The sequence below is a fragment of the Aspergillus costaricaensis genome (assembly GCF_003184835.1).
Source record: "Aspergillus costaricaensis CBS 115574 unplaced genomic scaffold BO79scaffold_23, whole genome shotgun sequence".
Taxonomy (NCBI): Eukaryota; Fungi; Ascomycota; class Eurotiomycetes; order Eurotiales; family Aspergillaceae; genus Aspergillus; species Aspergillus costaricensis.
Genome location: NW_020291823.1, coordinates 519,542 through 542,174, shown reverse-complemented (window position 1 = coordinate 542,174; position 22,633 = coordinate 519,542). Strand labels below are relative to the sequence as shown.

Below are 22,633 nucleotides of genomic sequence, written 5' to 3'. Positions count from 1 at the left end.
TCAACTTATTGGAAACTGACAGATAATTGGTTTGGTACAGACTGGTGAATAATGCATTCTGCATTTGTAGAAAACAACAGAAGTTGACACGTTCTCGATCGTCCTGTGGATCAAACTTCTTCATCCATTAGCAAATATTTATACATCCGACGTTGAGATTGGATGTTACTAAACTCGATGACGGATGGAGATTCCCACCCACTTGTTCCAGGGATCGTCCCCCTTTTCGGCTTTACCGCAACACATCATTTGAACTGGATATTCTGGATCTAGGGCTCCATAATCTGATAGGCACACACATCCACATTTCAGTGTCTCGACCATAGCGGTGAGTCTGGACTAGTATCAACAGAGCAAAAAGGATCGTCCATTCTCTCCCATCAAGGTCAAGTCCTTTTAGCTGATGTTTTTACTCTTTCGAATGTCTAGAAGATTGTAATTTCCCATGTTGCGTACACGTTTACGGAGTATCACAAGTCCAATTGTCTGTCCAATCTGGCCTGTTGCATTTTGTGCTTCCATGGCCCCGTATTTACTTCTTACATGCGGGGCAGGCGTTGTGTCCCCTCCGAAGCCTGTACAATGATGTATCTACTCTACCCAACAACTGCACGTTTCACGGGTCATCATTCATACGAATCGAACTAAGCCGACTCACTCAACGGGAGTAGAGTGATACTCTCACCATGCGATCGTTGCCCCCTGCCTTGATTTAAACCGAATCATTCGATTTAAAGGCCTATCACACGTTCTCCTCCATCATGCTAATCACCGTCACATGCGAGATTTCCGCATCAAGTATGATAGGAGTAGATATCCTACTTGCACGCGGACACCCTTCAATCCCCCTTATCTCTTATTATCAAATATGGAGAGTCTTATAACGTAGCTACTCCCATTATTCAAGGTTTCTACACCGCAACTTCCTGCAACTTAAACCATGATCGAGTCAAGGACAAGAAGTTCATTAGCGTTGAACGCTGATTAGAACCCACGGACTCGAAAGAGGGGTTGGCATACAGATAAAACTTACTTTGTCGGCATTGTCAACTTCGGTCTTCTGCCCACATGATAACGACGGCCATACATAAGAAAGGCTATACCGGAATAATAATCTTCCATTTACGTCACCTTTCCTGTATGGTTACCATGATTACAAGACCCTCGTATGATTCCCGGTAGTATGGTGTAGTGGGCAGTTTGGTAGTAAGTAATTTCCGTGCAACACCACGCATGCAACCTGCGTTTGTCATACCGACAGGCCTTCGCCGACCATCTCGTCCTGGTTCTTAAAGCTGTGTTATCTCCTCAAACTTAACCGGGAACAGCCATTACTTGCAGAGCTCTGCTCTATCAGCTCAGTGTTACGAGTATGTGACATGACTATATTATAGTGGCTGTCTCCAATATCAACAGAGCTATTCCGCTTCATTTACTGAGTTGTTATACAATCCATAAACGCTAGTAGTACTTTGGTGTATTGAAACAACGCTATCTATGCTATCTATAATCAACTAAGCAACTAGCTGTCTAAGTACATACGTTTGAACTTGGCATATTAATGACAGATATGTACACAGACAGGAAATATGCATCAGGCCAATAAACTAGCAAACAAGCAAGCCGTTTTTGATTGTGATGCCGATCTCAGACAATTTGTAGCGTTCACTCAAGATGTGGAAAGCTGACAGACCATCAACAAAAGAGCAATACGCCCGTAGTAGTCGTTCATCGGCCTCCCCTAGCTTGTGCTTGATATGCTCGTGCATTGTACCTGCATCCCTACACACCTCAAGCAGGACATCGACGGGCTGGCGCCTTTGTACTATAGCTTCACTGACAATCCGGCCGTTCATCTCGTTCCCTATCACCGACTCCTTATAATGAGATATAATATCATTGACCGCATTGGTAATCTCGATAGTCCCACCGATCGTGTGCACATATGATCCAAGAAACTCAGACTCTGGGAAGAGTGACTCCGGAAAGATGAAGAACGCATACACCTCCGAAGCACCTGTTTTGTTGCGCAGGTATGAGGGGAACCCGCGAGCTAGATGATCAAAGCCGGAGGGAAAGTAACTTTCAAGCATACAGCCAGATATCAGGTCCATTGTTGCCTTGGTTATGCATGAGGATGTGAATGGGCCCCACAGCTTTGGCAATTCCACAGATAGTAGGTATGCCATGTAGTCAAGGTTTGGGTCTGAATGTGAGGCACCAAGGCCGAAGTTCATGGCAAAACGTTCCAGTTTAGATATCAGATCCGGGGGTTCTGCGTCATCAATGTATGTGAATAGGGTGGTGTACATCCCGATAAATAGTCGAACTTCAAACGGATAGGTGGTGTATGCATAATTGGCGACGCCTAGACCAACTGGTAGCCTTTTGATGAGCATCTGGCGATGTGGCTCGGAATTGACATGTTGGTGGATAGCATTCTCAGCAGCGTGGAATAATTCAGGGTCTTTGGGGACGGGGAATCGACCAAAATCACACCCTAGTGCTGTTACGAATGACCGGATGGCTTTTGTCGGAATGTCTTTCGCCGCATGTTCATTGTCCGGATAGACGACTGGGGTCTGTTGATATGCTAGCATTGTGTGGGCGAGTAAAATGCTTCCGTCCAGATGTTCCAATTATTCTCCGGCAGCAATTCTGTGTTACTGAAGAGGCAATGGAGATGTTGGCAAAGGATATATGCATGTATTCAAAACAAATTCCAGCTCTGTGGAGAGAAATCGACTTTTCTAAGAGCAGCCCGACCTTCAATTTTCCAACATTATCTAGTTATTTGTCTCATCATTTCCAAGATTTCCCCTAGTCTTAAAAATTATTGTTTTCTCATAGTTTATTGTTTGATTCCTCCTCCACTTTCTACTACCCAATTCGAGTGTACCGTGCAGTATTACCAATACCGGCACAGCTGAACTCCATCAAGTCTGCAAAGAAATTTGAGGCGAGATAAAGAGGAACTCATCTGTCACGGTGTGTATGGGTCCCGAGTGAAAGAAACAATCGGGAAGATCCTGACTCGAAAAATCTCTCAAACCTGTGGACCGCGAAACTCCATCAAGGCATGATTATTGGCAGGAGTCGGGCCACATGGGCGCATACTTCATACTACGAAGGTTCAGAGCAACCTCTGCGCCGGAACTATTCTCCCCGTTCCCACTCCCTGTATCGAAGTTGGTTCCGAGCATCCTCCCAATAGCCCCCACCCAAGATCTTGCACAACCTTCTTTTGGCAAAGATGCTCGTTTCTCCCGTCAATTAGGCGCCAAAGCAAGTATGCGGACCTTTAGCTCGCGACTATTGCCCCGTCGCAAATTCGATTATCTTCCGATAGGGGTTTTCTCGGGTCTCAAGTATGTGGGACATCCTCTGAAAAGGATGATGCATCGGAGTTGTTCACAAGTATGCGCGCTAGCAGTTCCCTGCAAATACTACTACGTAGTTACTTAATTAGTTAGTTATCTTTGAGGCAAGTGACTAAGTACGCAGGGATTAACTATTCGATTGGCCACTAGAGCCTGACGAACACCCACCTCCCTGAAAGATCAGGATCCATCGATCGTCGTAAACATTGGTCCTAGGTCACCGATCCTCCCGATCTTAAAGCGGTGCAGAAAAGCTACCCTTTCAGGCACTTGGGGGAAACAAAAATTCTAACCCAACACCCGGTCATCTTGTGCCACTTTTTTCCACCCTCCATCTTTCTTGTTCATTTTTTTCTGATAAGAACTACCAAATGATTCGGCTTTCATTCGTGACGTGTTGGAACTTAGAATGGCTTTCGTCGAGGAGCTCAGTCCCCTCTCCGTGACTGGGGTATCAACTGTGTTTCTTGCCTACCTAGTAGTCTGTATAGTGTATCGTTTGTACCTGAGCCCCATTGCAGCTTTTCCGGGGCCACCGCTGGCAGCTGTGACATGGTTGTAAGTTCGAATTACGCGTATCCATGTGGATTCTGTAGTGAGAATAGTTGAAAGCTAACTGCACACTCGAGTTATGAATTCTATTACGATGCAATATGTGGTGGCCGTTATATCTTCAAGATCAGTGATATGCATAAACGCTATGTAAGTATGACTTTCTATATGCATGTTCTAGAGTAAAAACCTCCATACCTTCTACTGACAAGTACATAGGGTCCGATTGTTCGCATCAATCCCGAGGAGCTTCATATAGAAACCTCGGCCTTCTATGATGAAATATATGCGCCCGGGAGTAAGAAGAGAAATAAAACCTCCCACTACAATCAGCAGCTCGGGACACCCTACTCCACCATATCTTCTATCGGCCATGATTTACATCGCATGCGTCGGTCCGCTTTGAATCCTTTCTTCTCAAAAGCAAGCGTCCGACGCTTGCAGCCCGTCATATGGGGGAAGGTCGACATCCTCCTGAGGAGATTGAATGGCTTTAAGAATACTGGCCAGCCGGTTCGCATTGATATGGCCTACGCCGCGTTTACAAACGGTATGAACGGAATGATGAAAGCCCAAAAAGGGTTTCCGTGCGAAGTAACTAACAGAGTCGCAGATGTAATTATGGAGTACACTTTCAGTCGGTCGCGTGAGCGACTGCAAAAGGACGACTTTGGTGCATCAGCTCAGGAGGCGCTGCTTGCTGCCAGCAAGGTTGTGCATTGGATGAAGCATTTCCACTGGCTCATTCATGTTGGCCAGGTTGTTCCGCCGTGGATCGTCTCGTGGATTAGTCCAACGTATGATTGATTGCCCCTCTGCTACTATGACACTTAAGCTAACTGCACGATAAATGATAGCATTGCAACCGTGCTGGAGGATGAACAGGTACTACTAAATCCTTATACCTCTTTGTCAGTGTTTAAGAGAACTGCGAGCTAACCAGAAGTCAATAGTCCTTCGCTCGCGACAATCTAGCCCAGGTGCACCAGATCATTAATGAAGCAGATGTCCCCCATGGAGAGAAACAATCCACGATCTTCCACGACCTAATTGCAAACCCAAATCTGCCTGTCTCCGAGAAGAGTGTCGAGCGACTTGCCCAGGAAGCTAAAATAGTCGTGGGTGCGGGCACTGAAACCACAGCCTGGGCATTATCAGTTATCACATACTTCCTGCTGAAGCAACCGGACACTCTATCTCGTCTTCGTGCCGAATTAGTCTCTTCCATCTCTGATCCCATAGCACCCGTCGGGATCGAGGTGCTAGAACAACTTCCCTACCTTACCGCTGTGATACACGAAGGTCTACGTCTATCCTATGGAGTTGTTGGCCGCCTTGCCCGTATTTCACCCGACGATGCACTGGTCTTCCACGACGGAAAACGCGGCAAGGATTGGGTGATTCCGCCAGGAACACCCATGAATATGAACTCTGTTTTCGTGCATAATGACCCCGCTATATTTCCGGAGCCAAGCAAATTCCGTCCAGAACGATGGATCGAGGCCGACAAAGAGGGGAAAAGACTGAACAAGTATCTCGTGTCTTTCACCAAGGGCTCGAGACAATGTGTAGGTATCAATTTGGCCTATGCGGAACTTTATATTTGCATCTCGAGGATCTTTAGACTGTATGGCGGCACGGGGGATGAGACGGGTGGGAAAGGAGGGATGCTGGAGCTGTTTGAAACGTCCAATGACGATGTGGATTTTGCGGCTGATATGTTCATCCCCGCTACGAAGGAGGGGAGTAAGGGTATCAGGTTGCTTGTTAGGGGATGATTGATCTGACAGTTAACCGGGTATTTAAATCTGGTTAGGTCTGAGAAGTATAGGAATCAAATAGTTGGAAATGACAACCAAATGTCTTTATTCAGTTTTGTTTGTTTCTGTTTAACTGTTCATACTACCCTACTAGTCTCAAGCAAAGCAGTAATACCATACTGTGACGGGTTAATTTACGCATGAATTATTCCGGTACCAAATATTACAACCAATCTGACACCACAGCATTGTAAGCAGTTACCCATTTATTCCCAGAACAGACTAGCCTTCCTGTCTCTCTTTACTAGTAACTACCTACCAGCTTTGTTTTATTACTATGTATATAAGCCGTAACACAACCATGCCACACAATCACTGTGACATCCAATGTAGTATGTACTAGCACCCACCTAGTACTACTCACCTATCTCGTCAACCACTTCCCAGCAGTCAGTCAGTCAGTAAGTAAGTAAAGTACAACAACCAACCTCCCCCCGGCACTTTCCATAATTGATAAACGAAGTAACATTCAGATCCATAGTCCTCGTTGACCTGACTGCAAGCAAGCAAGAGGGGAAAAAACAGTGACTTTTTCCTAGTCTGTTTGACTACTATTTGTCAGATTAATACAAGTTTCCCTGGTTACCATACTCTCTACAGCTCGGATCTAGCGACTTATACATACATATGAAATGTCATATTATGAGTGGGCCACAATCCTTTGCATTTGCGCCATGGCGCAGGAGCATAAGTATGAGACTACTAAGTAGGTCACCGTGATATATGCCCCGTGCCAATGGGCGTCTCACATATCCCTGATAATGCGTTCGTTTCGCTGTGGAATAAGTATGTAAATGATGTAAGTACTGTATCATTTAATATGTCGCGTGCCATTGGGCACGGACGTTTTGGGCTGGTTTGCAAATTTAGCTGGCTACTGTATGCTGTGATTGGTTGGTTACTTTTTTTTTTTTTTTTTTTTTTTTTTGAGGTACTTATTTTAAACCGTGGGGCTGTGAGTTCGTTGCTTTAATTGTTGGAGGTGTGACCCGGTATGTTGTGCATGCTGCATGAGTTCGGTAGTAGGTAGATAGATAGTTAGTGGCATGAATGAATTTTGAATTACGCTACTGTTCATCTTTGATACTACGTATGATATATTTGTAGACGTGTGATTAGAGTTGATGGTGTAGATGTAATAGTGGGTATCTTGGGCATAGGAACATGAACACGCCGGTGCAACATAATAGCAACCACTCCTTCTTTTTCCAGGTCAGACCTGGAATGGGAGAGGGAAATCATTTATCGACATCCATCGGATCGCCCGCGGTAGCCGCAACGGGTGTGGGTGTGGGTGTTGATGCGGACGCGGGTGCGGCTGCAGCTGAAGGGCCGGATGTAGATGGAGCAGGTGCCTCCGCGGCGGAAGTCTTTGCTTCGTTCTCTTTCTCTTTTTCTGTCTTGTCACTAGTAGTGGTGGTGGCCTCGTTGCTAGCGGCTTTGTCGTCCTTTCCGCTCTCTTTAGTTTCTTCTTTTGCTTCAGGACCGCCGAGGAACCGCGCTGGTACTCCTCGCGCAGCGACTCCGACAGGTCCAACGTAGCATCCCAGCATGGGACTCCAACTATACTTTTGTGCCACCGTGTGTCGGATCTCGTTGTAAGCATGTGAGTTTGCGAAGGGCAGGGAGGTTTCGGGATCCCGATAGCGCGAGGGTAGTGATGTAATAACGCAGAGGGATGAAGAGATTTCTATTTTGCGGTGTTAGCATGTCCAATGTGTTCGTGCATGCAATGGGGGAATAGGTGCATTGCATACTGGTTAGCCTAGGGGGTTTTTTGGCGTTGAAGTAGATACTAAACTCGCGGCTTTGGGCGGTCTTGTCATCAAAGTTCTCCAACACCGTAAGGGTTCGTCCTGTTTGCTCGACAACCTGAGGTACCTCTGGAACTTGCGGTTGTGGGGTTTCCCCATTCGCAACAGCTGGCTGGTCCGTATGCACCTCCGGAGCCTCCTGGCCCGGTTGTGCTGGATTGGGCGTCTCCTTCTGCGGGTTAGTCTGCGAAGGGGCGGCATTTGCATCTGGTACTGTGGTAGGGGATAGCTCCTGCTGCACCGTGGCAGGTTCAGACACAGGTTCAGCGGCTGTGGTTGGTTCAGGAGCTGTTTCCTTCGATGCATCATCGGACTTTGCGGCCGCAGTTGGTGGATCTTGGTCAGGCTGCTTTTCGGAGTCTAACGTAGGCTTCTCGCCAGACTCCTGCGACGTAGGCTGTTGAGCTTCGGCTGCGTGTACAGCGTCGTCTTTTTGTTGTACATCTGGCTTATCATCTGACTTGCTCTCCTCCGGAGCTGCATCTGGAGCCTTGGCCTCGGTGGCTTCCTCTTTCTTTTCATCTTCAATTTTTGATGAACCAGAGTCTGGTGCTGCTTCTGTAGCCGACTCGTCGTTAACTGCATCTGTGGCAGGCTGCACAGGATCAGCAGCAGCAGCAGCCGGAGTAGGGGCAGCAGCAGTAGCCTCTGTGTTCACATGAGAGGGGGTGGATTCCTCCATTGGCGTATCGGTGGATTCCTCCATTGGCGTATCGGTGGGTTCCTCCATTGGCGTATCGGTGGGTGCTTCCTTTGGCGTAGCAGTGGGTGCCTCCACTGGTGTATCAGCGGGTTTCTCTTGCGATATTGCGCCATTGGTCTGGGTGGGCTCAGACTTTGTTTGCTGCTGTTCAAGGTCTTGGTTCGGCTTTGCAGGTTCTGCATCGCCGGGTGTTTGTGGTAGCGTAGAGCCCTCATTCTGGGTGGGAGGAGGGGCTGTTTGCGACGTGGCAGAACCAGCAACAGTGGGATCCTCGGTCGGTTTTTGCTCTATCACATTTTTGTTTTCTTTGTCCGTCTTCTTGCTTTTCTTGCGTGTGGTATCCTCCTTCTCTGGTTTGGCCGTAACGTCAACTTTGCCAATGCGCGTTAAGCGACCATTAACCCAGGTTGCTATGCCGCTCCAGTACGACATGACTGGCCCTTCAAGGCGGCGGTTCTGAAGGGCTTCAATTTTCGCACGTCTTTCTTCAGCCTTCCTTTTTTCCATTTCCTCCCATCGATTTAGACTCTTGCTGTTATGCCTCTCCACCCTTTCTGCTTCTGCAAGACGCTCGGCTTGCGTCATCTCCTTCGGTTTGAACTGGGCCTTCCTTTTAGCTGCTTCCTCCATGGTGGCGATGAGACGGATGCGCTTTTCTTCGCTGTCCTTCAGGCGTGCATGCGTGAGTTCCTTGTTCTGCATAGTCTGGCGACGAGAGGATGATCGCGTGGGCCCTTCCTCCGGCGTAGGGATCCATGAGATACGTTCCGACTTCTTTTTAGGGCGAGGAGCAGGCACTGTAGACACAGCAGTAGGATCGATTTTGACCTTCTTGCTGGCTATCTTGAATCGAAGGTCTTCTCGAGCTCTCTTTTTCTTCTTCTCTTGTCGCTCCTCCTTCTGTATCTGTTGCTCCCCCTCCATGTCGTCAGCTCGAGACTCGGGTCCTTGATCATCCTCATCATCCGAGGAAGACTCAAAGCGCATATCATCCTCTTCGCCCCCTTCTTCCTCCACATCCATCGCAAACTCGTTGTCATCCTCCACTTCCTCGAACAAGAGCGCAAGGTCATCGTCTGCGGCGGCGTCCAGGAGGGCTGACATATGAAGGCCGGCTGTGCTTCGCTTCGCACGCCCCTGAATGAGGGACTCAACCGGCGCCTCCTCCACTGAGGAGGGGCTTTCATGATCATCTGCCATTGTTCGTGAGGACAGTTGTTGATTCAAAGTCGGCAAGTGAGGAACATTAATCGTTTATCGGAAGCCGACCGTAAAATCACGATAAAACGCGAGTCCGGTCGGGCGCGTATGAGATCGGCCAAGCGTGATACTTTGTGGTAAAATTGTTCATTTATTTCATTCTAAAAGAATCACGTAAGAAAGTTAATCCTCAAATATCAATAATGTGTGGAGAGCAAAAGGGAGCAAAAAAAGAGTTGAGCCCAAATTATTGGAGACTTAATTGTTGCACCGGAGCTCTGGCAAGGCGGTGCCGGAAATCATTGCAGATACAGCGGAGGGCAGTGGCGGGTGGTAAGTTGATGCCTCAGGTGTATTATATGTTAGGTCACGTGATTTATATATGTGATGAATGGGATTCAGAACCCGGATGTCACCCCAATAATTGAGATGGAATAATCCCTAATTCACATAGCAGGAAATTTTGTATGGGCGTATAAATCCAACCTACCTGATACGATATAGCATGAGGGGCATCCCGAGTCTTCCGGGCAGGGGACCGCAAGCATCCAGCCCGACCCGAGAATACTCTGGGTCAGGTACCGCGTTGCACAAGTTCCTGTAAGTCACAGTAGCTGCAGGAATATTGGCTTGAAATAAGAAAAGTGAAAACCATATATCCATAGTAGCCTTTAGCCTGGCCCCCGCATAACTAACTGTCTTACCGCCATGGTTGATTAGCTTGCTGTATGTCATGACGGATCCTCAAGGGATGTGGCAGGGTTTACTTTAGGAAGTACTCCGTCGTACAGACTACAGGCAGCGTTCCTGCATAAGAGTTCCGCCGATGACTTCACATCTTGAAAGATTCCACTTGAGATATCCATCCCTTCACAACAGAATGTCTTCATCCCTTGCGTTATGGATTACATTGAACCCACGAGAGGGATTTGACATGTTTGCTCCAGGTTTAGTATCTACTGCAGTACTCCGTAGTACCCGATATATATTCCGTAATCATGACAGATGTGGCTCCGTTAAGTTCGAGTATAAGTAAAGCTGACAGTAAATTTCTTTGGGAAAGAAACCGGCAAGGGAGTAATCAATCGAACAGCCTTTCCAGCTATGCGCCGATCCATTTAACATCATGAAAAGGCAGGTCATCCGATAGACATACTTACTCATTGCCACAATCGAGGGAGGAAAGAAGAGAGGTGATCAATGTCAAAACACATGACGGACGGTGGAATGCGGGGTCTTAGGACGTTTCAGAGTGCCAATCACCCAGAACTGGGTCGCATCCCTCCCCCGTTTCAGCTTCGACAAGGATGTCGAAAAGGCCATTGGTACGCTTTTCATTGCCGTATGCGTGAAGGTTTGATCCGGATTGGGTGTAGACAAGAGGTGCCGCAGTAATACATATGGATTCATCTTGGTTTCAAATTGTAGTCTACCTCTTAGCTCTGCACTGTGACCTTAGTCCCGAATAAACTGTCATCCACAGTGATATACAGAAGTGAAACTGAATTATTGAACATTTCAAAACCAAGAAAGTTGTCTTGTAAGGCTGTCGGTCATTAACTGTTGATGCTATCCAAAAGCATCGACTCCACCCGGGCCTGATCTCTTTCCGCTTTTAGAATTGTACACCCATCTAGTGAGCGAAATCAGGTGGGAACTCTACTCAGTATTCGGTGAGAGCAAGACCATAAAATAATATTATTACTGAGCAATTTTTACATCTACGTGATCTATAAGACGAAATATTGAACGATGTAGTAAGCACTATGGAAGTATACCGATAATTATCAATTATCGCTGACAAAAGACTATTGCGAAGAGAGCCGATCATGGAATTGTGGAAGGCTGAGGGTGGAAAATGCGCTATTTAGGAGCTTCTCGAAAATCGGAATTAGGAGGGGGATCGATCGATGAACCGAACGAACAGGCCTGACCCTCTCTGTTTCCCCCGGGGGTTCGAGCAGAAGCAGCAGGAAATAATGGTTGATCGCCAGCTGGGCAGTGGGCACGAGCACACCAAGGGATGAAGATGGGGATGAAGGATGAACAGGGAAGGATCCTTCACCAATATAAGAAAAGACCATAAGAGTCAGAAAATTAAGACAATTATTTTTTTTTTTTTTTATTTTCATGCACTTCACAGGCACACTTCTCGAGTAATAAAAAAAAAAATAAGTAGGGAATGGGTGAACCCGACCGGCCAACCAGACGAGTGGATATGACATGCCCCCCCCGGGATCCGGCAAACCTGAGCTCCCCAACTGAGTAAACTAACCGCCTTCCTCCTTCTCTCTACTCGAAGTCTCTTTTCCACCTTTTACCTTTTCCCTCCGCGCCGGTGCAGCAGCTCTACTCTCTTCCTTCTTCACCAAACATCCACCGCCATCTATTCTTCCTTCTTACGCTTCCTCCTTTCATGCACCCCTTTCCTGTCTTACTCTCCCATTTTACCTCCCCTTCCCTTTTTCCCTCCCCAATCTCTTCTCTTTTGAGTAATCCTTCAATTCAGTATCCCTTTTAGTATCGTCCCATCGTCGGTCTTTTCCATTCTTGTATCTTTTTCTGGCTTCTGCCCGAAGCCGCGCAATTTATTCCAGCCACCCTAAAAGAGTCCAGCGACCCTTTTCGGCTTCCCTTCCACCCACCACCACCCCCGTACATCAACGACCTCCGCGTTCCTTTCTTTCGCTCTTCCCACCCCCTCGCTCGACATTTTTCCCATTCAATCTCCTCGTGTCCTTGCGGTCATTTCGAGCGGGTCCTTGCGGGTTAGCGATATTTTTGAACACTCGGGACCTAATCACTGCGGTGGATCGTGGCAATCGAATCTGGCCACTAGTCCAAAGATTATCTTTACTACCCACGGTGACAAAGCTGACTGGGCCTTACGCTTAACGGACAACTATTGACAACTACTTCATCGATCTCGCTGTCTCTCCTATTTCCTGAGCATCCGTGCTTGTTCAAGCTTACGTATTCTTTCGGACCCAGTCCTCCGTCAACCCCGCCACGAGCACATCCACACACCGGCTGGACGCACAGAACGCTGGCTTCCTCGAGCGTCGAACTTTACGTTCATTGATCAATCGTTTCAGCCTTGATTGCTCCGGTGCTCCCCATTGGCATCGGCTCTCAATTATCGACGTTTGGTTCTCAACACACTGAACTGACACATGACCCTCGCGAGACAATCCTCCGATTGAGCAGCATCTTTACCGATCCGACAACTGCATATCATTACTTGTATTCATACACAAGGTGTCCGGTGTCCGCCTTCGTTTGAGGCGGAGGGAAATAATTCATAATGCTCCCTGTTTCACGACCGGATGGTCATATGAACCTCAATTACATTCCGACCACTCAACCAATGTCGGGAACTAGCACAGGGCGTAGCTCTCCCAGTGATCTCTCTGGATCTGCTGCCATCAAGTCGCCGTTCGGCCCGTCGAATGGTCTGAATGGAGCCGCAGGCGCAATTGGCGGCGCGAGGCTAGGGGCTGGATCCCCTTCTCATGAACTTGGGGCTCGCTTGTACTCTAAACGGTAAGCACCCTAGTTATCTCAATGCGCTTATTTCGTTTCTCGCAGACTAATGCCTGTTTTTTCCCCCCTACATTAGAGCGCGAGAGATCCAGGCAGAGGAAGGCGTTTCGCCCAGTATCTGGGGCCCGCCGACTAGCGGTCATTCCACCCCTCTTCGCGAGAACATCCCGGAGTCCCCAAGCCAAGAAGGATTCCCAGATCTGGTGCCTACCTCCAGCGGCTCGATCAATAGCCCTGGCCGGAGAGCAAGAGCTGGGACTGTTCCTTCCAGATTTTCGCCCGTCGGTGCATTGAATGAGGTGAATCTTCAACAACCATATATGCCTCAGACCTCCCGCCCTACGCCGTCAACTAGCCCTTTCCGCCCATCCGGCGTTTCCGGTATCGACACAGGCGCAAAGACCGCAACTGCCCCTGGTGGGAGCAGCGCGGGATCTCTTTCGCGTCTCCGAGCAGGCTCTATGCCCCAGAGAGCAAACTTTTTGGGTTCTTCTGGTCCATTCGGACCGTCCTTGTTCTCTACTAGCTGGGCAACCGGACGTGAGCGCGCGACAACACTGACAAGCATTCGCTCTTCTGAAGGACCTGCCTCTCCCAGCCAGTCGTCATTCTCAAGGGACGGGCTTGCGGATACCGATGTGAAAACGCTAGACTACTTGGGCTTGGCGGAGACACCGCAACAGGCACGAGCTACGCTTGTGCGGCCTGATGTCAATATGCTCCTTCAACAGCAGCAGCAACAGCAACAGCAGCAGCAGCAACAACAACAGTCTTCTTTGCCCCCTTTGCTGGCGGAACTGGCCATGATGAAGAATAACAGCCGTATCCGATCGTATTCGGTGAACGCGAAAGAGAAGTATGCTGATGACGAGGACCTGGAGTATGAGAGCCGCTACTCGCAACTTCCCTCTGGCACCGTTACTCCTTCTGCGGCTGCAACAGCAGCCCAGTTGGCCGCAACCCAGGCTCAGATTCATCAGCACAACCTTGCTGTACAGGCATTCGCCAACCACGCATCTGCCAGCCGACCTCGTGCCAGGACGGCTGGAATTTTGGAGGCCCCTCCCCAGCGCTCGTCAATCCGCAATTACCTCGCTACTCCTTCGCGTCTCGAGAACAGCTTTAGCGCCGCTGACCTCAACATCGCGGAAGGCGGAGAATACGATGAGCTGTCGGAAGCTGTTCAGCTCATGCATCTTGGTGGAAGTGGTGCGCCTAACGTGGGAATGCGGCAAACGGGAGACTTGGCAGACGAGAACAATCAGGATGGCCCTACTCGTGCTCTCTGGATTGGCAGCATTCCTGTCTCCACCACGGTCACGTCTTTGGAGGCGATCTTCAGCCTGTACGGCAAAATCGAGTCTACTCGCGTTCTGACCCACAAGAACTGTGGCTTTGTCAACTATGAGCGCATTGAGAGTGCCATTCAGGCCAAGTCACTTCTCAACGGAAAGGAGATTTTCCCCGGCGCTGGCCCTGTCCGGATCGGATATGCTAAAGTTCCTGGCACCTCTGCTTCTGGCACGCCCGGTGTCAATGGAGCTCAGTCTTCTCCGACTCCTGATCCAAGCATGAACGGACCTGATGGTATTGTGAGACCGGAGAGCGGCACCAGCATTCCGCATATACCTTCTCTTCCCGAGCTGCAGCCGGAAATGGCACAAATCGTCACCGAGTTCGGGGCCACGGAAGACGATGCTCACAATATCAGCGCTAGCATCCATCGCGCAATTGCCTTTGATGCATTTGAAGATGAGATTCCCCCGATCGCCGAGCCCAGCCAAACTAGGATGTTCGACGCACCGCGGCTCCGTGATATCCGCAAGAGGATCGATAATGGAGCTTGCTCAGTCCAGGAGATTGAGGAAACTGCCGTTGCGATGCTGCCGGAAATCGCAGAGCTCGCGTCGGATTATCTCGGAAACACTGTCGTCCAGAAGCTCTTCGAGTTCTGCTCGGAATCCACCAAGGAGCAGATGCTCGGACCCATTGCGCCTCACCTTGCTGAAATTGGTGTCCACAAGAACGGAACCTGGGCCGCACAGAAGATCATTGATGTGGCCAAGACTCCGAACCAGATGCAGATGATTGTTGATGCTCTGAGGCCATACACCGTTCCGTTATTCCTTGACCAGTACGGCAACTATGTTCTCCAGTGCTGCCTGCGTTTTGGCGCACCATTCAATGATTTCATCTTCGAGACGATGCTCAGTCGGATGTGGGAGATCGCCCAGGGCCGCTTCGGTGCTCGGGCCATGCGAGCATGCCTTGAAAGCCACCACGCCTCGAAGGACCAGCAACGCATGCTTGCCTCGGCCATTGCTCTCCACAGCGTCCAGCTTGCGACGAATGCCAACGGGGCTCTGTTGCTGACATGGTTCTTGGATACCTGCACTTTCCCCCGCCGTCGCACCGTGCTTGCACCACGCCTGGTCCCTCATCTCGTGCACCTGTGCACCCACAAGGTCGCCTACCTGACTGTCTTGAAGGTGATTAACCAGCGCAACGAGCCAGATGCCCGTGAGATAGTGTTGAAGGCTCTCTTTTTCAGCCCGGGCGACGAGGTACTGGAGAAGATCTTGAGCGACCAGACATCGGGCGCGACACTGATCTTTAAGGTTCTTACCACACCTTTCTTTGATGAGTCTATGCGCGCCGAAGTGGTGAAGAACGTCTCCAAGGTTCTCACTAAGCTGAAGGCAACTCCCAGTCAAGGCTACAAGCGTTTGATGGACGAAGTTGGCTTGTCATCTCGGGGAGGTGCTCGCGACAATCATCATGGACGTGATCATGTTTCCAACTCGGACAAGCAACAGCATCGCCCAACCTCCCGGCAGGCGGCGTCAAACTACGGCTCCCAGCAGTCCATGGAACGTCAATATGGTGCGCAGTTTCCTACCATGCTAGGCCCAGGTCTGGATGCGACCAGGCCCGTTGCCTCCGAGCAGCAGCCCAACCCCGCTCCTTTTGATCCATACAGTATCAATGGAATGAACAGCATTGGTTCTGCTGGTGGTCTCAATCCTCTTAACGGGGTTGGTGGAGTTGGTGTTAATGGTACCGGCTTCGGCCAGGAGCCCTTGGCGCCTCTGACCCAGCAACAACTGCAGTATCAGGCCTACCTAGCTGCACAGTCCCGGGGCCTCTCTCCCTCGGGACTATACCCAAGCCTCGGAAATTCCAGCTTTGGATACCCGGCTGGAGCACCTTCGGCTGACAGTCTTCGGGCTCTGCAGACCCCGGGAGTGCCCTTGGCTGGCGGTCCTGGCCAGATGAACTCCAACCCTATGATGAACCAACCGACTTTTGCCCCCCAGCAATTCAGCCCTGTTACGAACTCTGCTCAGATGTATCAGTATCCTACTCAGTTCTATTCCCAAGCGCAGCCAGCTCAGACACAGTCTGCGGGTGGACGACGTGGCCGTGTGAGTCATCCCCAGCATATGTGAGAGCCTACGGCTTGCCTGGGCGACCGACGCTAATGCGGATTGATCTCCAGCATTGAGGCTTTTTTATAACTCTTTAATTCGCCATTGACTTCAACCTGATGTATAAAGTTTTGCCCTTACCCTTTTTTTCGATTTCCGGGATACAGAGAGTAGTATGGCTATAACGAAATGACCCTTGTCACACCTAGACCGACGCTGGATCGTCTTGGAAACGGAGGAAGGAGGAACGAGATGAGAAAAAAGTGTTGTGAATTTTTGTCCATTTGAGAGCATAGTGGTGTTGCCTTTGTCATGTCAATAAGCATTTAAGTGATTTCTGCCCCTTGTGGCTTGGTTATATGTTTTCTTTGCTATTATTCTGTTGGATATGAGAACAGATGGTATTGTTCATTCTTATTATTCGGTTACTCAAGGAGTGGATGGTCTAGCCAAGCGGATGCAACCGATGGCCTGCGTTTGCATGATGATGAGTCTGGCTGTATTAGCCACTGAGCTGTGCTCCACTGGTTGTGGCTGGAATCACACATTACAAGCTTACAGCGAGAGACTAGTTACAGGGGTAATCAATGTTTAAGCCATGGGTATATAGCAATAATTGTTGTAGCTATCGATAGAAAGCCGCCAGTGTCCCTAGCATATAGTCCAATACCACAAACACTAAAACTCACCTTCCATCAATTTCATTTTCCCTCTCCCAACCTTCGAACCGTCACAATGCCACCCTAAGTCAGAACACACATTATTCCAAGTAATCCCTCGGTCTGACCCGGGCAGACCATGGCCATCAAGTCTCCAATACTTTATGAAAACCCCAGTGCCACCGCCTTTGTGATCGATATTCCCAGCTCCATCGCGCAGGCACAAGCGCTTCCAGGACAGACGCCGCCGGCATCACAACCCCATCCAGCCTCTTCTACCCGAGGATCCTACCATGGAGAAAGGATTCTTTTATCTTCCGCCCCCTTGAGAGAACCTTATCCAACCTTGACAGAGCCCAAGACCGAGGCCGCGCGGGCGAGGGTTCTAGAGAGAATCCCGCTTGCCGAGAGGCAATATCACTCCGAGACCATCGAGCCGCTAGTGGTTGAGAAGCTGGCGGAGCTCAAAGGAGCACTTGAAAATAAATTTCAAGAGTGGTGCCTGCCTCGCAGTCTCATAAAAAACGATGCGCCAGGCAGTCCAGAAGACCCAGCCCAGAGTGAACAGATCCCACCATCAAAGAAGAGGAAACGGCAACGCAGCAATACCACATGTTCATGTTCATGTCTGAATTCAGAGTCTGGCTCTATCCACTTCAATAGACCTCCTACTCGCAACGATCCTCCATTGATTCTATCACCTGGAGAAAACACCTTCGCATCCATCTCAGAGCTTTCCAATAACCTGGTCAAAAACACCTCTATCGAGCCAGCTACAGTGAAGATACGCTGTCAATCAACATCAACAACAGAGGCATCAAATAATGGCAGCACAAACTACAGCCATCACTCCTTCCACATCCCCCCATCATCCTACTTCCTCCGCTGCACCATCCCCATCTCCGAACCTATCCACAATTCATCATCACAGCCATTACTCCCCGGTCTACCACACGACCAAAAATTCAATCTAATCCTCCTCGACCCACCATGGACGAACCGCTCCGTGCGGCGCAGTGGGCATTATCAAACGCAGTTCTATAAAGGCTGGGATTTGCTCACGGAACGTATATGTGGTGTCTTACGGGGGTATTTACAGTATGATGCCTTCGACAACAGAGAAGACGGCACTAGTGCAGTTGCTAAGGGCCCCGTAGCAGCCATCTGGATTACTAATTCCGCGAAGGCGCGGAAAACAGCCTATGAGGCTATTCGGGGTGCTGGGCTTGAGGTCTGTGAGGAGTGGGTTTGGTGCAAGGTTACGATGGATGGGAGGCCGATTGTGGAGGTGGGTGGGTTGTGGAGGAAGCCGTATGAGGTTCTTGTTATTGGTAGAGTGCAGAGTGCTTGTGGGGATGGGCATGGGGATGGGGGTATTGTGAGAAGGGTTATTGCTGCTGTTCCGGATGTGCATTCTCGGAAGCCGAATTTGAAGGAGCTGTTTGAGAGGATGTTCTTTAACTCTGGTGAGGAGGCAGGGGGTTGTGTGCCGTATGCTGCTTTGGAGGTCTTTGCACGCAATCTGACTGCTGGGTGGTGGGCTTGTGGGGATGATGTTCTGAAGTTCAATTCTGAGGAATGGTGGGTTGATTGATTGATAGGGAAGAAGATAAAGATACGTGAATGTGAGCTTGATATACTCATACAACAGCCACAACCATCGCTAATATCATCTACCATACTAGATAATGGTAATCGGGTATACAACAACCACATACATCCACCTCACCAACTAACCCCCCTCAATCAAAAACCTCCCCCAAACTAACCAGACTAAACCTCAAATCCCCCTCCCCACTCCCACTCCCCTTCTCCACCTCCAAAAACCTCCTAACCCCCAACTGCAACGCCCTCTCACTCAACGCATCCTCCTCCTCCCCAAGCACCCCCCTAACCAACGGTCCCTTCCTCCGCCCATCCAACTCCCAAAGCGTGCCGTCCTCGCCCTTCACAAACGCCACGAAATGCAAATCCACCGAGTCCTCCGCCGCCGGCGCATCCGTATCCCCCAATTTCGCCGCATCCGCATGCGCACTCTCCAACGCCTTACTCTCGTACAACAGATCCGCACGCTGGATCGGCCCCAGCCCCTCCGCTTCTTTCAGCAGGTTATCTAGGTCCGAGCCGGGGGTGATGTGCTTCCGCGGCGTGCCGTTCGATACGGCGTGCAGGAGCCCGATGAGACCGCACGCGTTGCGGATCGTTTGCTTGAACCACATTACGGGTTCGTTGGCCCCGGAGCCCGTGTATTCGGGGAGGGGCGCGTCTTCTAAACGTCGGGTTGCTTCGTAGGCTGCGGAGACGGGGAAGACGAGGAGGAGGGCGTAGGACGGGCGGGGGATGAAGGCGAGGAGGTCTGGGCTGTCGATTGACCAGACGTCTGTGAAGCCTAGGGTGGGGGAGAGGCCGAGTTGGCGGACGAGGTGGGTCATTACTTCGGGGTTGTTTTCTGGGTATTTTGTGTTAGCTGGGGTGGTGTGGTGTGGTTGTGATGGGGGAGGGGAGGTACCGAGGGGCACGAAGGCCTTGTTGCTTTGGGGGGCGTCGGCTGTGTCGGCCATTTTGAGGATGTGTGGATTGTATGTAGTAGTGAGGTTTGCTGTTGAGAAGAGGAAATGTTGACTGTGTGAGGGGTGAGAGATGTGTAGGAAAGTTTGCGATGTGTGGCGGCGCCGTGAGGGGTTGACGTCGTTGGTGGTGTTGCGGGGTCGAATCGAGGGAAAGTTAGTTCCGCTCCGATATAGTAAGTAGTCTATAGATTAGATTTACGTCAACAATGGAAGTACGTGCTTGCTTACAGCGCTACTTAAATATATGCTTGGTTTAATGGGGTTTACAAAAAGAGTAATTGGTGTAGCATCGTAACTCATCACTTTCTAGAGTCTAGTATACTCTATCAATTCGGCAGCGGCTTCTCTCCCCGCTTCAAAGGCCCAAATACATTCGACCAGAGTTCACTGGCTTCGCCCAGGAAATAAGTCAAGCTGACATCCGCCATTCCAGTTTCTCCGTCTCCATCCAGTGTCTCCAGTTGAGAGATGATGTTCTCCAACCCGAACGCCTTTCCTGTCGCCTGAGTTGCACCCGCCTCGAGCATGACATTGACGACATGCACATGGAAATGATAATACGTCGGCTGATCTATACAGCACATGCACATCAGTAAAACACACCTCAACGCGCAAAGCACCAGAAAGGAAAGGAAACTTACAATGCACATAAAGCTTCAGCTGATCCGTCTCCAACTGGGGATACACCCTAACCGTCTCCTCCAACAGCCTCTCCCTCAGATACTTCAGCCAAGGGATATGCTTCTTCTTCAGATCCCTCAAAGACCAAATATCCCTCCTCATAACCAGCGCCAGCAAATGCAATGACCCCATCGTCTTCCGATCCCAGTTCAGATCCGGCAACACCAAGAACCCTCCCTCCTCAGTTCCATCAGGTCCCTTCTCCCGAAGAATCACGTCCTCTTGCTCCGTGCGACCCTCAAGAATATTAAATACCCAGTTCAGTCGTCCTTCCTCACGCTTCGCGCTCACATACGGACGGATAGAGTCCCGGTAGATCTCCGGTGTCTCGGTGACCATGCGCACAACCTGCTCCGAGTATTTCTTGATGTGTGACTCCGTGCAGGGCCAGATGAGGTTGATCTTGAGGTCCGGGGGCTGTTGGCTTCCAGGTTCGGAGTGCGAAGAGGCTAGATACCATCGGTAAATGTCGTTGTCGCCGAGATTGTTGACATCGGTGATGGCGGCGTGGAAGGCTTGGAGGGCTTCAGGAGTTTCGGTTGCAAAGGCGGCACGTTCGGCGATTAGAATGCCTTGCTGGTTGTCGATATTACCCAGGATAGCGATGCGGCGGCCACTTTGGTCTTTGGGGGTTGGGTTAGTCGTGTTGCTTAGAGTGGTCTTGTCTGGATGTGCAGGGAGGGGTGATGGAGGGGCTGGCTGGCTGGTGGTAGGGTTGCTTGCCTTGTTTGAGAAGTCTGCTCACCTCGAATTTCGAGATGAGCGCCTCCGGCGAGACCTTCGCATCGTTAGTGGACATTGTGAGGGGCCTGTTGAAGATTAGGGGTGTCTATAGAAGTTGTTGTAAAGCGTTGACCCTACCCCAGATATTTGTTCTGGCGGCAGAATCTTGAGGGCGGTCAGGCTTATCTATATGGAATCTCTATCGGATTGATCGTGGTATTGGCTTGGCTCTAGCAGCTATCTAGATGGTTGTGGTTACAGAACTTCTTCCGTTGGGTATCTCTAGTCATGCGCAGCTAGCCTGGTGCTCCATTTCCTGTCCTTGAATCGTAGCCTTCCGGCAAGATCGCAGTCTGCATAAAGCGACTCGGAGCTTGGACGTCCCTTCCACCTTTGGCATGCCGCTAGCGCCACGGCTCTAGCATAGTCCTTGTCCATATATGGCTGATTGCAGTAGGTCGGTGGTGTGACTTCGTGTATGGCGATAGGAACGCATCGAATAGGGGGCTTTGCTCATGTGTTGACAGGGTTAGTCAAGGAACCCATCCAGCCCGCGGACACAAATATGTGCCCTCGTTTTGAATGAGATTGTTCACCGTAAGCCTTCCCTCAAGTAGACGATTGCTTTTCACTGTCAGGAGTCGTATGCATCTACACTGCATTAGCCTGAGGACAACCCTTATAAGAATATCGACCTACCACTTCAGCCAGCTTAATCCACTCCTCCACTCCCTTAACAAAGGTCTCATCTGCCGCAGGCACAAACTCATGTCCCCAGACCACATATTCGTCAAAGGTGCCTTGCTTCTCAAGGATCTTCACGGGCTCTTCTGGTGTGACTTCCTCGACCTCGACGTCGGCGCTCGTACGGGTAGCAGGCATCGTCCGGTCTGTGGGGGTTGCAATGACACCTAAATCGATAAGATTAATGAACTGTCAAAATTTGATGTCCTGAAGTAGGTCTCACCCTCGTAGCCTTCAGGGATTGCGACTCGGCGACCCCTTAGCTTGCGGCCGCGGAAGTAGGCTGTCTGCAGGTTCCGATCTGTGATCTATGAGCATTTGTTGAGAATTGCCGGGCGCGAAGCAGTTAGTCTATACCTTTCTCATCAGTGGTAGGCGTCCAGTAGCGACCTAGCGTGTCAACGGGGCCATCGTGGTGGATGCGACAGGGCAGAATGTTCGGAGTGAATTTATCGGTTGATGTCTCGTTGGAAGAGTTCTGGGCGGGTTGGATGGCGAACATATTGAAGTGTGTCAAACGGAATTGCGTGTAATGCAGTCTAAGCAATGTAGAGTTCGAAAATCTGCGTATTTCGTTCTGTTGAGTAGACAATTGTACTAAAGATGTTCGGAATGATGTCGGCAAGGATAATTGAGCAAACGCGACGCGTAGTCGCGAAAAGGGCGGTTAATTCCGCGGTCCGCTTTAGTACCAACTGGCGGGGGGTCATTGATTGCGGCATGTCCTTAACTGATATACAAGTGTTACGAGGCACATCTCTACAATTTAAGTAGTTTGGTATAATGCTTGTCTATATTCTATTTACTAAACTTCTC

At 49.9% G+C, this 22,633-nt stretch overlaps 8 protein-coding genes across 8 annotated transcripts; 3 read left to right on the top strand and 5 right to left on the bottom strand.

The window, feature by feature from the left end:
- Positions 1-1,607: 1,607 nt before the first annotated feature.
- On the bottom strand, positions 1,608-2,237 carry BO79DRAFT_152026 (terpenoid synthase; the record flags this gene model as incomplete). The annotated part of the gene is made up of 1 exon (XM_025678674.1): positions 1,608-2,237. The coding sequence occupies one exon, from the start codon at positions 2,235-2,237 to the stop codon at positions 1,608-1,610; it is 630 nt and encodes a 209-aa protein (XP_025537855.1).
- Positions 2,238-3,789: 1,552 nt separating this feature from the next.
- BO79DRAFT_270085 (cytochrome P450) lies at positions 3,790-5,710 on the top strand (the record flags this gene model as incomplete). Its single annotated transcript, XM_025687265.1, has 6 exons — positions 3,790-3,938; positions 4,010-4,082; positions 4,152-4,482; positions 4,546-4,729; positions 4,790-4,817; positions 4,886-5,710. The coding sequence occupies 6 exons, from the start codon at positions 3,790-3,792 to the stop codon at positions 5,708-5,710; spliced, it is 1,590 nt and encodes a 529-aa protein (XP_025537854.1).
- A 1,280-nt stretch (positions 5,711-6,990) lies between these two features.
- On the bottom strand, positions 6,991-9,705 carry BO79DRAFT_176607 (putative signal transducer; the record flags this gene model as incomplete). The annotated part of the gene is made up of 2 exons (XM_025679864.1): positions 7,510-9,705; positions 6,991-7,442 (listed from the first exon to the last, which is right to left on the bottom strand). Exons 1-2 carry the CDS (start codon positions 9,467-9,469, stop codon positions 6,991-6,993), a joined length of 2,412 nt encoding a protein of 803 aa, XP_025537853.1. The 5' UTR covers positions 9,470-9,705.
- Positions 9,706-12,382: 2,677 nt separating this feature from the next.
- On the top strand, positions 12,383-16,645 carry BO79DRAFT_34098 (putative RNA binding protein Jsn1). Its single transcript, XM_025689099.1, has 2 exons — positions 12,383-13,012; positions 13,089-16,645. The coding sequence occupies exons 1-2, from the start codon at positions 12,774-12,776 to the stop codon at positions 16,459-16,461; spliced, it is 3,612 nt and encodes a 1,203-aa protein (XP_025537852.1). The 5' UTR covers positions 12,383-12,773; the 3' UTR covers positions 16,462-16,645.
- Positions 16,646-17,238: 593 nt separating this feature from the next.
- BO79DRAFT_198339 (MT-A70 family) lies at positions 17,239-18,693 on the top strand (the record flags this gene model as incomplete). The annotated part of the gene is made up of 1 exon (XM_025681335.1): positions 17,239-18,693. One exon carries the CDS (start codon positions 17,239-17,241, stop codon positions 18,691-18,693), a length of 1,455 nt encoding a protein of 484 aa, XP_025537851.1.
- A 148-nt stretch (positions 18,694-18,841) lies between these two features.
- BO79DRAFT_176599 (ubiquitin carboxyl-terminal hydrolase) lies at positions 18,842-19,753 on the bottom strand (the record flags this gene model as incomplete). Its single annotated transcript, XM_025679863.1, has 2 exons — positions 19,609-19,753; positions 18,842-19,548 (listed from the first exon to the last, which is right to left on the bottom strand). The coding sequence occupies exons 1-2, from the start codon at positions 19,658-19,660 to the stop codon at positions 18,842-18,844; spliced, it is 759 nt and encodes a 252-aa protein (XP_025537850.1). The 5' UTR covers positions 19,661-19,753.
- Positions 19,754-19,989: 236 nt separating this feature from the next.
- BO79DRAFT_246611 (putative mRNA decapping hydrolase) lies at positions 19,990-21,167 on the bottom strand. The gene is made up of 3 exons (XM_025685585.1): positions 21,074-21,167; positions 20,311-20,973; positions 19,990-20,240 (listed from the first exon to the last, which is right to left on the bottom strand). The coding sequence occupies exons 1-3, from the start codon at positions 21,147-21,149 to the stop codon at positions 19,996-19,998; spliced, it is 984 nt and encodes a 327-aa protein (XP_025537849.1). The 5' UTR covers positions 21,150-21,167; the 3' UTR covers positions 19,990-19,995.
- A 222-nt stretch (positions 21,168-21,389) lies between these two features.
- On the bottom strand, positions 21,390-22,393 carry BO79DRAFT_288830 (ribonuclease H2 subunit C). The gene is made up of 4 exons (XM_025688728.1): positions 22,175-22,393; positions 22,041-22,118; positions 21,773-21,984; positions 21,390-21,724 (listed from the first exon to the last, which is right to left on the bottom strand). Exons 1-4 carry the CDS (start codon positions 22,317-22,319, stop codon positions 21,683-21,685), a joined length of 477 nt encoding a protein of 158 aa, XP_025537848.1. The 5' UTR covers positions 22,320-22,393; the 3' UTR covers positions 21,390-21,682.
- Between the last annotated feature and the right edge of the window lie 240 nt (positions 22,394-22,633).

Excerpts from the sequence above, each read along its gene's own strand:
- BO79DRAFT_34098 (XM_025689099.1), top strand. The coding sequence starts at position 12,774 with ATGCTCCCTGTTTCACGACCGGATGGTCATATGAACCTCAATTACATT. Across the intron at positions 13,013-13,088 it reads GCTCGCTTGTACTCTAAACG|AGCGCGAGAGATCCAGGCAG; the intron begins GTAAGCACCCTA and ends CCCCTACATTAG.
- BO79DRAFT_246611 (XM_025685585.1), bottom strand. The coding sequence starts at position 21,149 with ATGTCCACTAACGATGCGAAGGTCTCGCCGGAGGCGCTCATCTCGAAA. Across the intron at positions 20,974-21,073 it reads GAGCAGACTTCTCAAACAAG|ACCAAAGTGGCCGCCGCATC; the intron begins GCAAGCAACCCT and ends CAACCCCCAAAG. Across the intron at positions 20,241-20,310 it reads GCTGAAGCTTTATGTGCATT|ATCAGCCGACGTATTATCAT; the intron begins GTAAGTTTCCTT and ends TGTGCTGTATAG.
- BO79DRAFT_288830 (XM_025688728.1), bottom strand. The coding sequence starts at position 22,319 with ATGTTCGCCATCCAACCCGCCCAGAACTCTTCCAACGAGACATCAACC. Across the intron at positions 22,119-22,174 it reads GCCTACCACTGATGAGAAAG|ATCGGAACCTGCAGACAGCC; the intron begins GTATAGACTAAC and ends CATAGATCACAG. Across the intron at positions 21,985-22,040 it reads AATCCCTGAAGGCTACGAGG|GTGTCATTGCAACCCCCACA; the intron begins GTGAGACCTACT and ends TTATCGATTTAG.